We start from the raw sequence: 18,719 nt of genomic DNA on the forward strand, positions 1-18,719 counted from the left end.
AATTGCCCCATAGGGTTTCCAAGGGTCTAAATCTTTATGGAAGCAGACTATCTCATCTTTCTCCCACAGAGAGGCTGGTGGGTTTGAACTACTGATTAGCATCTGAATGCCTTAACCACTGCCACCAGAGTTCCTATGTATTTTAGCTTCACTGAAACTGCACAGCCCTCCTTCCAGATTTATAGCATTACACTACCTTATAGATTCAGATTGTATTATATCTACATAACCACAAAAACTTAAAATTTAAAAGAATGATAAAACTATAAACTGACCACAAAATATGATCCGTTTGCTTCTGTGAACATTAATTTTAGAGTCTTTTTCAGAATCTATGGTTAGTTTGATTTAATATTTTAAAATATTTTATATATTTTTCATTACACTTGTAATATAAATCATATATATAATCATATTGCGCGTTTTCATGTTAGTCTCTACGCACAATCATGAGCTATAACAGAATATAAACAGACGAATTTAGGTTCCATGGTACAGTGAAACCTGTGAGAGATGGAACTTGACAGGACTGCTTGGTTCTTCTGGGTCTCACAAGTTTTCTGCCTCTGACAGGGTGCAGTAGTATCACTTTTCTTTTGCTTGTTTTAATGAAAAATACTTGAGTTTCCTGCTCTGACAGGTTTCTGCCTTCCATGGGTTCTGGCTTTTGCAGATTTCACTGTATAACTGAACTCTGTAAGATCAGTTTTCTCAGAAGGCAGGAAAGCAGGACAAATGGAAATGGGGAACTGGGGAAGGAAGTGGGAAGAGTGCTGTTACATCTAGAGATTTGAAACCAATGTCACAAAACATGTATAAACTACTGAATGGAAAATGAATTTACCCTGTAAACTTTCACCTAAACCACAACAAATTTTGTTTAAATCAATTTTCTGATTAACTAAATGATGCTAAAGAAAAAAGTCATCCAAATTCAATTCTGCTTTTAGGATTAAAGCCAAGGAGACTAATTTATCTTATCATTTAAGAACTAGCCTCTGTCTAAGGGGCAGTTGCCTTGGCAGAGTACTCAGTGATCTCACCAAGAGCCTGTGTAACATAAGGACATTACACTGTTTACAGCCGGGGACACCACTGAAGCCTGACACAATGCATCTTGACATACTTCAGTTTTTAAAACAAAAACCTGTTCATTAGACCCATAAAGTAATGATAAATAATGTAATACTTTTGAATAATATAAAATAAAATGGACATTTATGTATTCATTAACCCATTCAATGTGCTTACTGAACACCTCCAATGCACTGGCTACTGTAAGGGACAAGATAACTAATGAGATAGGATCTCTTCCTTTATAAACTTACAATCTCAGAGGGAGACAAGACATGGACACAGAGTTACAATGTGAGGAATAAGGTAAGAAACAGCTTAAAAGTGGTGCCATGAAGTGCTGTAGGACTTGAGAGGAGGACAGTATCATGTTTGGAACGACATCCAGGGAAGTGTCTCTGGGATACATGGCATCTTAGCTGTTCTGGAAGTGTGGACAGGATTTCAGTAGGCAGAGAAGAAAGAGATTCAAATGAAAAGGGAGTGGTATGGAAGTGGGATGCCGCAGCTGGTGTGGGGGAATGGTCAACAGACCAGGTGACTAGAATGTAGATCTTGGGAAAGGGATTAAAAGGACCCTCTGGTCATTCTACCAGGTGATAGGGTGACTGAAGGTTTTTGTCAGGGAAGTGATACAATCTGCCTGTTCCTTTATAAATTTAGAAGGACAAGGTTGGAAGGAGAGATTAAGGCTGGAATTTCATTTAGGAGGCTCTTTTAGTGGCTGAAAAAGCTATGATGGTGCTGTGGTTGCTAATCAAAAGGTCGCAGGTTTGAACCCACCAGCTGCTCCATGAGAGAAAGATGAGGCAGTCTGATTCTGTAAAGATTTACAGCCTTGGAAACCCTATGGGGCAGTTCTACTCTCTCCTATAGGGTTGTTATGAGTTGGAATTGGGTTCCTTTTGCCTTGTTTTTGTGTTTTATGTGTGAGGGAGGATGTGGTAGTTAAGTTGTGTGTCAACTTGACTGGGCCTGGTTTTGAGTGGCTGGGCAGCTGGATGTAGTTATTCCCTATGATGACACTGGGAATCAACTCCATGGTAGAAACTACTGGAATAGCTGAGCAGCTGCTTTAGGGATGTGGTCTGCTTCTAGTATATAAGGAGATGCACTGAGGAGGGTCTCTGAGCTTTTTGGCACGCTTGGACCCTACTCATCTCAACGGCCTGCCATGTTGTCTGCTGATCTTGGGACTCTTAATGGACTAGAATTAGTGGCCTATACTATACTGCTTAAAAATCTTGGGACTATGCCAATTTATTTGTTGACTTTGGGTTTGTCAGCCTCAGCAGTCTCCAGCTACAGTGGGCTGGGAGCAAGAGGCAGAGCAGAAGCCCAAGGTCGAGAAGCTTTCATCTAGCTCCTAGAGCTGGCAGCTGAACTCAGACTTCTAGCGTCCTAAACTGTAAGAATAAATCCATATTTGTTCCAGCTGCTCATTTGTGGTATATTCTGTTAGAGCAGCACTAGAGGATAAAAACAGAGGATGAGCAGTGTTCTGTTACCTAGTGCTGCTCTGACACGAATATACCACAAATGGGATGGCCTTAACAAACAGGAGTTCATTCTCACAATTTGGAGGCTTTAAGTCCAAGTTCAAAGTGCCAGGCTCTAGGGGCTGGGTGAAAGCCCCTCAGCCTTGGGGTCCAGCTCTGTCTCCTGCTCCTGGCCCACTGGAGCTAGAGGCTTTTCTTCACTCAGTTGCTGGCTGCTGAGGTTGCCAAGACCAAGGATGACAAGTTAAAAGGCACAGTCCCAATGTTACCAAACAACACAGCAGGCCATTAATTCAATTCCATTTTAAGTTCCAGGGTCAGCAGAGCATGGCAGGCCGCTGAAGAATGACACAGCTACATGCAGGGTCCAACCGTGCCATAAGCTAGAGACCATTCCCAAAGATTCTCCTTATATACAGGAAGCAGACCACATCCCAAAGGCTTGTGGTAGATCTGACCGTGGAGGTGATTGCCAGTCTCATCATGGTGATTAACTACCATCAGCTGCCCAGCCACTCAACCAGGCCCAGCCAAGTTGATACACCAACATAGCCACCACAAGTAGGAAGGAAATTAATTTAGTAAGAGCTCAGTATGTGTAAAGCACTATTTAAGTGGTTTAGTTATAGCTCATTAAATCCTCAAAACACCTGTGAAAGGTAGCTACCCTAACTTCAATGTTCAACTGAGGAAACTGAGGTTCAAAGAGAACAGTGCTGACTTAGTTACTTAACAACAACAACAACAAACAAAAAACCCACTGCTGGTTAGTCAACTCTTGTCGCCTCATGTGTTACAGAGAAGTGAGCCCCGTAGGGTTTTCTCGGCTGTGATCTTCATGGAAGCAGATCACCAAGACTTTCTTCTGTAGCACCATGAGGTGGGTGTATCTGCAGTGCCTCTAGGTGGGTTTGAACTGCCAACCTTTTGGCTAACAGTTGAACTCAAACCATTTGCACCAACCAGAGATCCCAGACTTCAAAGTCCATGTTATCTGCATCACGGCAAGTTGACCAAGGGCCTTCTTTTCATAAGCTCCCTGCAATTCAGGGTCAGCTGTTTGTTTTAGTTGTGCCTCCAGGACAGATGTAGAGATAATCATGTGTAGTAGGGTTCTGCTGTTTCTGACAACAGAGGTCCTTCTTGAAAGCTGCAATTAGGCAGATTCTTCTACCTCAAAGAAACCACAAGGCTGGAAAGCTTTTTATGAGTAGCAGGTGCCTTATCTATTTCTGGATGCCCTAACCAGAAGGCTGGCAGTTCAAATCTACCAGCCACTCCTCGGAAGGACGGTTGGGCAATCTACTTCCATAGTGATACCACTTCAGAAACCCAAGGAGGGGTTGCTATGAGTCAGATCCAACTCGATGGCAGTGAGTTTTTTTTTTTTTTTTTTTTTGAGCAAGTAAAGAATCTAGCACTGCAACTTCTCCAGGAAAAGGATACCACATTGAATTAAATCTGATTTGTGCTGCATATTTTCTGTTCTGAACAGAGACTCCAAAGAAAGTGTCAATAGTTTGTATTGTTCCAAGTTGCAACGCAGAGAGCTGTTTCCACAGATGAGGACCCACACAAGCCTTGGGACTAACTCTGCCTCTAGTCAGGGGACTATGAAGATTTAACCAGGAGGAGCTCAGCAGCATGGTATCAGGCCAGTCTTGCTGTTTATCCATCCGAGTTGTCAATAGTGTGTTCTCACTGGGATCAAGCTCTTCCTTTCAATTTCTGGTAGCTTCAACTCTGGCCTTGCTTTCTAGGCCAAGATCCTTGTCTTTGAAATATGCTCATATCTCAGTTCCTATTTCTCCAACAAGATATAAAACATGGCTGGGCCTCCCTGACACCGACTCTCTGCTTACTGAAACCAGCTAGGATCCCTTCATGCAGGGCTTTGCTTGCATGCCAAATCCACTGCCTGGGCACCTGGAACTGTTCCAGAACCTGGACCACTCCAGCTGGTCAGCTGAGTCATCAGCACTCTCTGGTCTAGCCTCTGCATTTGCTTGATAAAATGAGTTTAGACAAAGTTGTAGTAGTAATGATAGCACTAATATTTAAAGGGCACTTGCAATGGTCAGGTACCATTTGTGTTTTACAGATTATTTCTTATAATCATCAAATGATATTATTACCTTCATTTTACTGACTGGGAAAAATAAAGAATAAATAAATAAAATAAAAACAAAATTAAAAAATCCAAGGGTGAGGGATTAAGTAACTTGTCTAAGGTTATATACTTTGTAAGTAGTAGAGCCAGAATTTCATCCCAGGCATTCTTGCTCTAGTTTGTCCTCTTTACCACTAATGCCAATGAGTGGATGCCCATTTAATCTGTTCCTGTCCTGGCTCTCACCTCTCACACAATAATACAATTAGTAATTAGTTATCAGACTTGTGTTAATAAATGATTAAGATTTAGCTATAAATCTGAACACAAAATAATACTTGGAAAGAAGTGCTTAGAGAATGTTCAAACTTTGACATGAGTGACAGATTTTTTTCTTTAATGGATTTTATTGAAATATAATTTATGTACAGTGAAATACACAAAACTAAAGTGACATGGGTCAATGCTTTTTTTTTTTTTTTTTGCAGTGTTCCCTCGCCTACCCTCCCACCACTGGCAACCAACAAAGTTTCCCTCCATATATAAACCTTTTCTTGACCCTCCACAACAATGAACTAATACTGTATTTGTCCTTCTGTGATTGACTTATTTCACTCAGCATAATGTCCTCCAAGTTCATCTATATTATGTGGGGTTTTGCAGACTCTACATTATTCTTTAGTGCTGCATAGCATTCCATTATGTATATGTGCCACAGTTTGGTCATCCACTCTTCTGCTGATGGGCATGTAGGTTGTTTCCATCTTTTTGCTATTGTAAATAATGCTGTGATGAACATGAGTGTGCATATATCTGTTCCTGTCCAGGCTTTCACCTTTCTAGGATATATACCTAGTGATGGGATTGCTGGGTCAAATGGTATCTCCAACTCCAGGTTTCTAAGGAATAACCATATTGCTTTTCACAGTATTTTTATCACTACACAGTCCCACCAGCAGTGTATGAGTGTCCCAATCTCTCCACATCCCCACCAGCATTTATTTTCTGTCTCGTTGAACCCTGCCATCAGTGCTGGGATGAGACGGTATCTCACTGTTGTTTTGATTTGCATCTTTCTGATGGCCAGTGATTGTGAGCATCTCTTTATGTATTAGCTGGCCACCTGAATATCGTTGGTGAAGTGTTTATTCATGTCTTCTGCCCATTTTTCAACTGGATTGTTAATCCCTTTGGTGTTGAGGTGTTGGAGTTTTCTATAAATCTTAGAGATAAGTTCATTGCCAGATATGTAATTATCAGCAAATATGAATTTGTTGCTGTCATTTTTGTTATGTGCTTTCTCGTGGTGTCAATTTCTTTGTTCCATACAATTTTCTGTGCTGAGCTCGTTTTGTTTATGAATCGTGTTATCACTTCCTTTGTTGCTATTGTTTTAGTATTTCTAAATATTTGTGCTGGTCCTCTTCTTAATTTTGATGTGAAGGTTTATCATTTTTCTTTGAGGTTTCCCTATGATTTATAGTTTTCTTCCCAACTTTAGAAAAGTCCGTTCTATCTTGTAGTTGTCTTCATTTCCCTACCATCTAGAAGTTCTGTAATGACACAGTTTTTTCCCTCTTTTGGGTTTGTAGTTGTCCTCATTTATCAACTGATGTTTCTGGTTCACTGTTTACAATCTTGTAGGCTTATTTACTTTGGATACTTCCATTGCTGGGTTGGTTTCTGGGTTGTATCATCATGTGTGGTAATGGTCAGTTGTTGGCTGTTGTTGCTTCTCTGTCCAAAGGGCTCCCTTTAGCATCCCTTGTAAGGTTGGTCTGGTTTTAACAAATTCCCTTAATTTCTGGGGATATGTCCTAATTTCACCAGCATTATTTGAGGGATAATTTTGCTGGGTACATATTCTTGGTTGGAAATTTTCTCTTTCAAGGTTTTATATATACCATCCCATTGTCTTTTCACCTACTTGGTTTCTGCCAAGACATCTGAGCTTAGTCTTATTGGTTGCCCCTTATAGGTAGCTTTTTGTTTTTCCCGTGCTGCTCTCATGATTCTTTCTTTGTCTTTGGTTTTGGTGAGTTTGATGATGATATGTCTTGGTGATTTTCTTTTGGGGTCTATGCTGTTTGGGGTTCGTTGGACTTCCTGAATGGATATATTCTCATCTTTCATCATACCAGGAAAATTCTCTTCCAACAAATCATTGCCAATTTTCTCTGTGGTTTTATTTGTCTCTTCCTGTTCTGGAATTCTGATTACACATAAGTTATTCCTTTTGATGGTATCCCATATGAATCTTAGCCTTTCTTCATTTTGTCTTGACCTTTCTTCTGACTGATCCCTTTCCAAAGAAGTCTTCAGGTATTTGCCTTCAGTCTCACCAATTCTGTCTTCCATTGATTCAATTCTGCTCCTTTGCCCATTCAGTGTCTTATCTATTTCCGAAAATTTAGTATTAATCTTCTGGATTTCTGTGTGTAGATTTAGTATCATTTCTAATTTTTCATTTATTTTGTCATTTTGTTCTTGTATTGTCTGTCAAAATTGTTCTAAGATCCATCTGACATCACCAATGGCATCCCTCATTCCATGTCCTCTTCTGAATCCAGGATGTATTTCCAAAAGCCCCCTGTCAATATAATGCTGCAACCATTTCAGACTTACCTTCAGCAAGATTTTACTTGTGTGTGATGATATAAATGATATTATTCAATAATTTCCACATTCTGTTAGATTACCTTTCTTTGGAATGGGAACAAATGTGGATCTCTTTCAGTCAGTTGGCCAGGTAGCTGTCTTCCAACTTTCCTGGCATAAATAAGTAGGTGCCTCCAGCACTGCATCCATTTGTTAAAACATATCAGTGGGTATTCTGTCAATTTCTGGAGCCTTGTTTTTTGGGTAATTCCTTCAGTGCAGCTTCGACTTCTTTCTTCAGTACCATTGGTTCTTGATCATATGATAGCTACTTCCTGAAATAGTTGGTTATCAACAAATTCTTTTTAGTACAGTGACTCTGTATTTCTTCCATCTTCTTTCTGTTTTCTGCTTCGTTGAATATTTTGCCCATAGAATCCTTCAATATTGCAACTTGAGGCCTGAGCTGCTGCTTCAGTTCTTTCAGCTTGAGAAAAGCCAAGCATATATTCTCCCTCCCCCCCTTTTCTTTAATTCCAGGTCTTTGCACATTTCATTATAATACTTTGTCTTCTTGAGGTGCCTCTTGAAATCTTCTGTTCAGCTCTTTTACTTCATATTTTCTTCCATTTGCTATCGCTACTCTCCATTCAAGAGCAAGTTTCAGAGTCTCTTCTCACATCCATTTTGGTCTTTTCTTCATTTCCTGTCTTTTTAATGATTTTTGCTTTCTTTACATAAGATGTTCTTGATGTCATTCCACGACTCCTTTAGTTTTTTGGTCACTGGTACTCACTCATCAAATATATTATTCAGATAATCTCTAAACTCAGGTTGGATACAATCAAGGTTGTATTTTGGCTCTTGTGGACTTAGTTTGATTTTTTTCAGCTTCAACTTGAACTTACTTATGAGCAATCTATGGTCTCTTCTACAGTAGGCTCTGGCCTTGTTCTGACTGAAGGTATTGGGCTTCTCCACCATCTGTTTCCATGGATGTAGTCAATCTGATTTCTGTATATTCCATCTGGTGAGGTCCACATGTATAGTCACTATTTACGTTGAAAAAAGGTATTTGCAATGAATAAATTGTTAGTCTTGCAAAATGCTATCACTGTATCTCTGGCATCATTTCTACCATCAAGGCCATATTTTCCAACTACTGATGATTCTTCTTTGTTTCTAACTTTCACATTCCAATCACCAATAATTATCAATACATCTTGATTGCATGTTTTGTCAATTTCAGACCATGAAAGTTGGTAAAAGCCTTCATTTTCTAATCTTTGACTCTAGGGAAGGCTAATAAGACAGTAGAATTCACACATATTGCTATTTTGTTTAGCAAAAATAACTCAAGAATACCGGCAGAGAAATAAGCATGAATACAGACTTTGTAGGAGGAGAAACAAATCTGAGGAGTTAAGAATCAAAGTAGAGACTGTTGACATCTTGGCAACTTAGACGGTTTTGCAGTCTAGGTCACTTGGTAAAATGATGATACATTTCACTGCTATCATCTCAGAAGATGAACATTTCACCCAATATATTATAACCAATATTTGTGGGTGGTTACAATGGTATGCACAAATATTCTACTTAAGCATTGGAGGATATATGGGAGTACATGCATGTGCACATACAGGTATAGTTGTGCCTATTTGTATACATAGGTTTGTATGAAGCACACATATTTTCATACATATACACACACACACACACATATTATAGGACATAGGGGAAATAGTCATAGAAACTTCCTAGACATATCCAAACACCTCATGGGACTGAGTTATTGGATTTGAAGGCTCAGAACCACAATCTCAGGGGACATGTAGGTCAACTGGTACAATGCAGTCCATAAAGATAATGGTCTACACCCTAGTTTTGTGAGTAGTGTCTGGAGTCTTCAAAGCTTGCAGGCAGCCATCTAGGATATAATTATTGGTCTCCTTCCATCTGGAACAAAGGAGAGTGAAGGAAACCAAAGACTCAAGGCAACAGTTAGTCTACAGGACTAAAGGCCCACATGAACCACACCTCCTCTAGCCTGACACCAGAAGAAACAAACAGTAACTGGCTACCACTACTGACTGCTCTGACCAGGGACACAATTGAAGATCCCAATTAGAATGGAATAAAAATGTGAAACAAAACTTAAATTCATAAAAAAGAGTAGTCTTACAGAACTGACAGAGACTGGAGGAACTCCAAGACCCTTTTAATCTGGAACTAAAACCTGAATCAACCAAATGATATATTAGCCGATAAAATAAACAATAACAGCCATGAGGAACGTGCTCCTTAGAACAATCAACTATATGTGACCAAACAGGCAACATTTATCCAAAAGCAAAGATGAAAAGGCAAGAAGAGCCAGGTGCCTTAGGAATGGGATCTGCTCCCAGTATATAAAGAGAAGCTTTAGGAATGGTCTGCGGCTTTTGGCACACTTGAATCCTGCATGTAGCCGAGCCAGCAGCCTGCCGTGTTGTCTGACGATCTTGGGACTCTTAATGGACTTGAATCAGTGGCCTGCCATGTGGATTGGTAATATTGGGAATGTGCCTTTTTATGTGTTGACCTTGGGTTTCTCAGCCTCAGTAGACAGCAACTGCCTGAGTGAAGAAAGCCTCCAGCTTCAGTGGCCGGAAGCAAGAGGCAGAGCTGAAGCCCAAGGTTAAGGGGCTTTTACCCAGCCCCTAGAGCCTGGCAATTTGAACTTGGACCTCTAGCCTCCCAAAACGTAAGAGAATAAACTCCTATTTATTCAGGTCACCCATTTGTGGCATTTTTCTGTTAGAATGGCACTAAACTAAAAAACTTACTGCCATCAAGTCGGATCCAACTCATAGCGACCCCTCCTTGGGTCTCTGAGGCAGTATCACTACGGAAGTAGATTGCCCAATCTTACTTCCAAGGAGTGGCTGGTCATCTTGAACCACCAGCCTTCTGGTTAGCAGTCAAATGCCTTAGGCACACCATCACCAGAGCTCCAGAGTGGCACAAGGTAACCAAAACAATATGTATCTACAGAGTCCTATGATTTTTACTACTACTCTTAACTTTCTAAATACAGATCCACAAGGTCATTTATTTTGCTAACAATAAATAAACTGATTTAAAATAAATTGGTGAGTATTTCTACGTACCAAGAGCTGGAGATATAAGTGTGATAAGACATACAAGGAACTTCTTTTCTAATGGTAGAGAAAGACTATAAGCAAATAAACAAATAAATGCATAATTTTGAATAGGAATAAGAACTATGAATAAAATAAAACAAGATAATGTAATGCATAATGAAGTGGAAGTGGTGGGTTAGTGTGCATATGATGTGAGCTGATACTTGACTGACTAAGATTTTGGGTTGGGAATGAGCAGGGATGTTCAAAGGTGAGTGAAGAGCAGGAGATAAAGAATATGTCACTAGTGAATTCACTTAATACCATGAATGCTCTATTTAGTACAATTGACCACTTGAGGTTATATGTTCATGGATAAAAACAGAGGCTAGCATGGCTGGAACACAGTGAGAAAGGGGAAGACTGGCATGAGATCAAGTAAGAGAGGTGAGGAGTGCCACATCACAGGTTCTTTTAGGCCAAAGCTCAATACCTGAATTTTATTCTAAGTATCAGAGGAAGCCATCAGAAGGTTTAAGTTAAGGGAGTCATGTGACTTACCTACATTTTTAAAAGATCACTTTAATTGCTGTTTGAAGAATGCATTATAGGAAGTCAAGAATGGAAACACAGACTACCCGATTAGGAAGAACAGATGTTGGAAGGTTGGACTCAAGTTGCACCAGCAGAGACAGAAAGAAGTAGATGGAATAGGGACATATTTATATGTCCTGAAATAGAACTGAGTTAGGGAAAGAGAGCAATCAGGGGTGACTCCTAGGTTTTGATTAGATTTTTATGCCATCTAGTAATAGGTAGAAGACGGAACTCTAGTGGTGCAGTGGTTAAAGCATTTGACTCTAACCAAAAGGTCAGCAGTTTAAACCACCAGCCACTCTATGGGAGAAAGATGAGGTAGTCTGCTTCTGTAAAGATTTACAGCAGTGGTTTCCTATAGGGTCACTATGAGTTTAACTGACTCAGTGGCAGTGGGTTTAATAGGTGGAAGACAAAGGGAGAAACAAATTTTAGGAGAAACTGAGATCCGTAGAATATTTATAAGTAGAATAATAATACAGTGATATCCACAATGACATTTATGCTAAACTCAGGGAGGTGTCAAGCTACGAACTTTCATCAATCATAAGAAATATGACTGGTTAGATGTTAAGATGGTTTTCCGGTCAGTCTACCTCAAGCCCCAAGAAAATGGAAACGTATAGTCACCCAATTGTGGCCTTACATGGGCATATTTCACTTCCTAGAACAATTCTAAGAAACTTTGAAGAGTGTGAGCACAAGATAGGGACTCAATAAATGTGTGGTGAATGACTGATGCCTGCTTATTCCTTTAAAGTTGGAGACTATGTAACCAACTTATCCTCAACTTTCTTAAGAGTAAGATCTGAGAACTCTTGAAATTGACATTCATCATGAACCTTAATTACATTATTCCCTTATTTAAAACTTTCTATTATGTGTGTGTGTGTGTTATTTCTGTGGATTGTTGATGGAAGAAATAGATATGCTCCAAATATTTTTCCTCATATTGTATTACTGCACTTTCCCGTGATGCTTTATTTTGAAATGAATAGTCATTGCATACCTGGAGCACATCACCAAGGTCTGCTGTACTGATGTCTGGATCCTCGGTGGTGTTGAAGGGCACAGGGGTTATTCGTACAAGGGTGAGCACTCTGGGTTCTGGGTACCTCCATAACATCATGCCTGGACTGTCTTCAGTCTCATTGTAAAACAAGACTTCATAGACACCAGGCAGTTTCAAAGGTTCTGTCAAATGCAAGTACAATTAATTACATGTTTTTAAAAGGGAATATATTGGTTTATTAAATCAAGAAGACATTATGAGGATAAAAGAAAAGAATATAAAGAAGTTAGCTATCAATTTTATATGGTTTGAGAAAAAAAGAAATCAAGAATCTTCCCTTAAGAGAGATTCAATGGTACTATTTTGTACTGTAGGTATTAACAATGTACTTGTCAACTGATAGAGATGTGTTACTGTTTAGTCAACGCACATTAAACATACACACACACACACTCTTAAATGGAAGCTGTTGCTACTTACCAGCATCTTGTATATACTGAAATAGGCCTGTCCGTAGATCATCGGAACTTTGTTCAGTTTTAAGGTTTTGATTATTTTCCATAGGTGATGGCATTTGAGGCATAGGTTCAGAAACTTGCACTTCAAAATTTCCCTTATTAAAGTATCCATTAAGTAATTCATGTAGAAGAACCAAACAATTCAAATGTTCTTGACCCCAGAAGACCTTTAAAATCATATGAAAAATGTTAGTGCCTTTTAAATACAAACACTTCACGAGGGTAATTAGGTACAATCATATTTGAATTAACGCAAGATTGCAATTATGCTCAATTTAATGACTGACAATAACAAAATTATTTATAATTTCTACAAAGTAATTGACCTACAGGATGAAATCTTGTTACTTGAGTAAATATATAAGAACAAGAAAATCAATTACATCATATATTGTGCAAATAACACTCAATTTTAAATCTAGCATTAATGATGAAAGTACACTGATGGGAAGCAATGCTCATGAATTAACTTTTCCAGAATTAACTAAGAGGGAAAAGAATACCTATTACAGTCTGAGAGAAGGCAAAGAAGATATTCCAGGCCAAAATGTTAATGAAGAAACTTGAGGAATAGCTTCCTACCTTTTGTCATGAGAATAAACAAACACATATGTTAATTTTTTCCACTTTTACTCATCAAAGTAAAAGAGAGGAAATATACTCAAATGAACATGAACTTAGAAGGCTTCAAAATTCTGTGTATAGTGAGAATGTGCCACGGCCCCTGGAAATCAACTGCATAGGAGCTACAGGAGTCACAGGGCTTCAGAACAAAAGGACTTGGTGTCTCTTCTAATGGAAAAGATCAAGTTTCCTTTCTTGGATGTGAAGAATATTAGCCTGTAGCAGAAGCATGACCAGCGAGTATTAACGATTCATGTTGGGGAATTAAAGATTTTATAATGTTAAATTTCTCTGAATATACTGGATAAAGACAACACAACTAATAATTCTAAGAGAACCAGGTAACACTGAAAAGACAAAAGATTATACAGAAATAGAAAAGAATAGCCCTGTGATAAGTTTTAAACCCCAGGATTAGGCCCTGATCTCTGGAATTAAGGCATTTCAGAAGTGAAAGTAAGAGATGACACCTAAGTCTACTTTTGTTCTCATTCATCTTTTTTTTTTTTTTTTCATTTTTTAATTTAATGTTGAAAAATAGAGAAAGATGAAAAGTCAAGCTGGAAAACCAAACACTGAGCTCCAGCCTTTACACTGTCAAGAGGCAGTGACTTCAGAATGTAGACTTGAGATGCTTTGCTTTTGTTCTTATTGTTGTTTTTAATGTGGAGTTACCTTGTAAAAAATACAATTAATATTACTAATAAAGCAGCACAAAACCACATGCTTATTGCTAAATATGTGATGATTTCTGATAGGTGTTGAAGATCTTCAAAGCAACACAAAACAGTAAGATACTAGGATGCTTTCCTCTGTATCATTAAGAAAACTAGTTTAAAGTTAAAGCAGTACAACTTTTAGAGGAAATCAAGATATTCACATTTAATGTATTTCCATTACTAATAAATTAGTCATTTCAATTTTCTTTCAATGTGAATCTGAGTCTTTTTGGATGTATGTAAAGTTTGTTGTTGTTGTTATGTGCCGTCGAGTCGGACCCGACTCACAGCAACCCCTCCTTGGGATTCCGAGGTAGTATCACTATGGAAGTACACTGCCCCATCTTCCTTCCGAGAAGTGGCTGGTATCTCAGTATTAGATTCAAATCTATCCAAGGAGAAAATAACCAAGAAATAAGATAACCCTCACATACCCTTTACTTGGCTATAAAACAAATTCATACATAAAAGGTTGCAATGTAACTTAAATGTCAAGTGTTGGGAATCAGATACGATTATATCTGAGGAGCCAGCTATTAGAAAATAGTTCTTATTATAGAGGCAGCCTGGGATTATGAATGAGTTCTGTTCCTAAGTCTGTCTTTAAGCTGAATTTATACGTTAATGGAAATAATTAGGTATGGTTTGTATCTTACATCAGTCAAATGTTTGTCTTAGTATATAATCTATAGTGTACCTTTCTACGCATAAACACATTAAAGAAACACTTCCAGAACACTAAAACATATTTAACATAATATTACAGTGATAATAATAATCTTCTAATACATGTAGCAAAATAGCCCATTATTTAAAAAAAAAAAAAAAATGGATGGCTGTCGAGTTGACTCCGACTCATAGCAACTCCTTGGATTTCTGAGGCAGCATCACAACAGAAGTAGACTGCTCAACCTTCCTTCCGTGGAGTGGCTGGTGGGTTTGAACCACCAGCCTTCTGGTTAGTAGTCAAGTACCTTATGCATACTCAAATTTTTAATATAATAGGCTTTACAGGAGTTAGTTAATAACTATGGGTTATATATAAGTTGGACATTTGTAACCCAGGGATTGCCTGTATTGCCAATGACACTGTGTTTGAGAAAGATTTACTATTTTGTAATTAATGAAGTTTACTGGAGGCAAAGCAAGATGGTGAAGTGAGTAGAGGCTCCATTTACTCCTCTAGCAACTAATCCACTGAACAAGAAACAAAAACGAACACAGATTAAGATCTCAGAATTCCAGATGGCAGGTGAGGTACTGAAGAGTCAGGGTGAGTTCAGAAGTGGGGAAGAGAGGAGGAGTGAGAACAGCACAGAAGTTGGGAGAAACCACCCACTAACACTGGGAGTGCTCACTCATCACAGCCATTTTGGGACTGGGCTGGATAACACTCCAAACAGGGAACACAGAAAAGAAGCTCATCTGAAGGAGCTGTAGCCTGGTTTTCTTTAAAGAGGTGCAAAGTGGCTGTTGGAGTTCATGGGCTGTGCAGTTGGGAGAGGATGAAGGGAGACCATGGCACAGTGAGAGAGTACTGTTGAGTCTCATTGAGGCCCTACACAGATGCACTAGAACCAGGAGGAACAGCAAGGGTAACAAGGTGAGGGGAATGGACCTATTCCTCACTTAACGACTATATCATTATCTGACATTTCACATTTACAACACTAAAAAATCTATTATCTATTTTGTGCATTGATGACACGCTTGGTAGTAATAAATGCTAAAGTCCATGTCGGGGTCCCTGACTGGTAGATCTCATGTGCAGGGTCTGACCCCAGCTCCCAGCCCCAAGGGGTGGTCAGTTGAGACTGGGCTGTGGTCAAATGGTGCAATCAGGTGCTCTGGGGCTAGTGGGAGCCCAAGTCAGTTCACTGGCTCCTGTGCAGTCCTTCAGGCTTCCTCAATGCCTCTTCCTAGGTGGGCATAGATAAGGGTAGGGCAGGCTACCTGGATGGATGTGGAGTCACTGGGTGAGTGGTTAGTGGCAGCTGCAGTTTAAAGTCAAGGGCAGAGGCTGGGCCTGGTTGTCATGGCCTCAGAGGAGGCTCTGGATTGTCAGTTCTCATGGGAACATGGGGGTGGAGGGGATATGGGGAGCCCAGTGAGACCTGAGTGATGCTATGGTGAGAGACCAGGGATGGGACCAAGCAGGCACTGTGCACCTTCCCTCCATGTGGCACCTAAGCCCTCTTGTCCATGGACAGGAAGCCCCCTGCCCATGACAAAGGGCATTTGGGGCCATTGAGGGGATGAATTCGGGCCACTTATCCTGAAAATATAGTGAGGGCAGGGGAGGGAGAAGACCCTGGGGACAGGGAAGGGTGAGGCATCTGGGCCACCCTGGCTCTCGAAGACTGGGTGGCTCTCCCTTCTGGGCTCAGAAGGTGGCCAAGCTGTCCTGAAGTGATGTGAAGGCAGGTGATCTCAGGGGCCTGATGGGATGTTACAAAGTACAGGTGAGGGGGTGAGGTGATATGGTCATCCTCCATTTTTGCATAACTACCTGATCTTTGGAAGCTAAACATGTTGATAAATGAGGAGTGCATGTATGTCAGACTGATGGGTAACAAAGAACAAAGGGAAATGACCCACAGTGGGACACAGCAAGCAAGCCTGTGCAGTAGCACACATCATGGAAATACAGACAGTCCGACCCCCCATCTTTGACACAGGAAAGTTGAACACCACTACTTATGTCAGTATCTGCACATAGCTAACCCCTCTCCTATGCACAAAGCTCTGGTGGCATAATGCCTAAGGGATCTGACTCCTAACCAGAAGGCTGCTGGTTCAAACCCACCAGCCACTCCACAAAAGGAAGACTGGGCAATCTACTTCCATAAAGATTTACCATCTCAGAAACACAAAAGGGGTCACTATGAGTTGGAATCAACTCGATGGCAGTGAGTTTGGTTTTTTGGTCTCCCATGCATGCATATTTAATTCGAGAGATTAAGCATCCAGCATTTTTTCAGCAATGAAAAAACAAAACAAAACAAAACCCTAAAGATAAGAGTGTCTTCTGGTGGCTCTTAGGGTAAGATAACAAGTCTGTTCCTCCTGGGTCGATTCTGACTCATAAGATGACACAATGAGGCTGACTGGAGTTGCCCTGTGGGGTTCTCAGGGCTGTGAGTTTTTGTGGTGGTGAGCAGCTGCATGCCTGTTCTGCAGAGCGGCTCATGGGTGCAGACCTGGCCTTTTGGTTGCCAGCTGAGCACTTGGCCCTAAGCCACTAGGGCATCCAATCACGAAAATTTCCCACTAAAACCAGAATACCAAATTTAAAGTAGAAACCAAAGGTAACAATATGGCCCAAGTGCAAGAGAAGTTAGTAAAACACACAAAATCAAAAGAGAAGAAGTACCAGTCAATAGGAAAATATGAAGAGGAGATTTCTCCTATGGAGGCCAGAATAATGCAAAGAATTAGTAATTTTCAGATTATGGTGCTAAATATGTTTGAAGAAAGCAAACTGCACACAGAAAACACACTAGCAGAGATCAGGAAATAAAACGAGGCAAATTGAGAGACTCAACATGAAAACTGAAAACACTCAACAAACCAAAGGGAGCTACAGAATTGAAGAATAAAACAACTGGAGAGAAACACTCAATAAAACAGTTGAACAGATGGAAGAGAGAATAAATGAACTAGAAGACAAATTAATTGAACTTATCAAGTCTCAAAAGAACAGGAAAAGAACAAGGAGTAAATAAGCTCAAATGGAAATATGTTCAATTAAGAAATACAACATTAGAATTACTGGAATCCCAGAGCACCATGACAACAATAAAGGCATAGAAATGATTTTATAACAGATTATCTCAGAGAATTTCCCAGATCTGAACAGAGAACCAAGCCCACAAATACAAGAAGCTACATGAACCCCAGTAAAAAGAAACACAAAATGATCAACTCTGCACCATATCCTAATAAAATTGCTGCAAACCAAAAACATGGAAAGAATTCTGAAAACAATGTAACATATCAAGGGCTTGCATAAGAATTAGTTTCTCCCCAGAAACTCCACAGAGGCCAGAAAACAATGCAATGGCATATATAAAAAATGCCAACCATAATTCTTTACTCATCAACAATGAGGGGGAAATCAAGACATCCCCCCACCCCACCTCCCAAAAAAACCCAGAAGCTTTGGGAATTTGCCACCATTAGACCTGCTCTGCAAGTATTACTCAAAGGAGTACTCCAAATGGAAAGGCAAGAACATTAAATAAATATTCACTTATTAATACACAAGAAAAAAACAAAAACAAAAATTAATAATTTAAAAAAAAAAAGCAACAACACAGGTAATCATAAGAACCAATCACATGATATTTTTAGGGAGCAAATTAACTAAGTCTCACAAATTCTAAGAAATAAGCACAAAGTACTGTTCTCACATAAGAGGCTGTATATTGATATTAATGAGATACAGCAACAGAAATGGGGAGGGAAGAGCATATCAAGAATATATTTATTATGTTAAGGTTGTATATTAACTGATACTCATATATTAAACTGCAATTCTAAGTTGTGTGATGTAACACAGATGGTAACCACTAAGAAATCATCAAGAAGAAATATTCAGAAGAGGGAACTTAGTAAAAAAGGCTTATCACAAAAAAGCATCCAAATACAAACAAAAACATAAAAATCAGAATGAAAAAACAAGGAAGATAAAAAAAAAAAAAAAAACATTCAAAAACCAAAGAGCAAAATGAATGAGGTAGATTCTTTATCTGCAGTAACAAACTTAACTGTAAATGGTATAAACACTGCAGGCAAAAGTGGTGTTGTTGTTAGGGGCTGTCGAGTTGCTTCTGACTCACAG

The 18,719-nt window shown here is 39.4% G+C and overlaps 1 protein-coding gene across 1 annotated transcript in view; it reads right to left on the reverse strand.

Moving 5' to 3' along the window:
- The window catches only part of VPS13B (vacuolar protein sorting 13 homolog B), a 1,115,876-nt gene that overhangs the window by 211,519 nt on the left and 885,638 nt on the right, over positions 1-18,719 (reverse strand). Inside the window, exons 37-38 of the mRNA XM_007934836.2 lie at positions 12,496-12,700; positions 12,013-12,197 (exon numbers count right to left, since the gene is read on the reverse strand). Of these exons, the coding sequence (XP_007933027.1) occupies positions 12,013-12,197; positions 12,496-12,700 (390 nt within the window). The remainder of the gene's footprint in view (positions 1-12,012; positions 12,198-12,495; positions 12,701-18,719) is intronic.

This window comes from Orycteropus afer, unplaced genomic scaffold (assembly GCF_000298275.1).
Source record: "Orycteropus afer afer isolate SDZICR_OR568_19922 unplaced genomic scaffold, OryAfe1.0 scaffold00021, whole genome shotgun sequence".
In the NCBI taxonomy this organism is placed as follows: Eukaryota; Metazoa; Chordata; class Mammalia; order Tubulidentata; family Orycteropodidae; genus Orycteropus; species Orycteropus afer.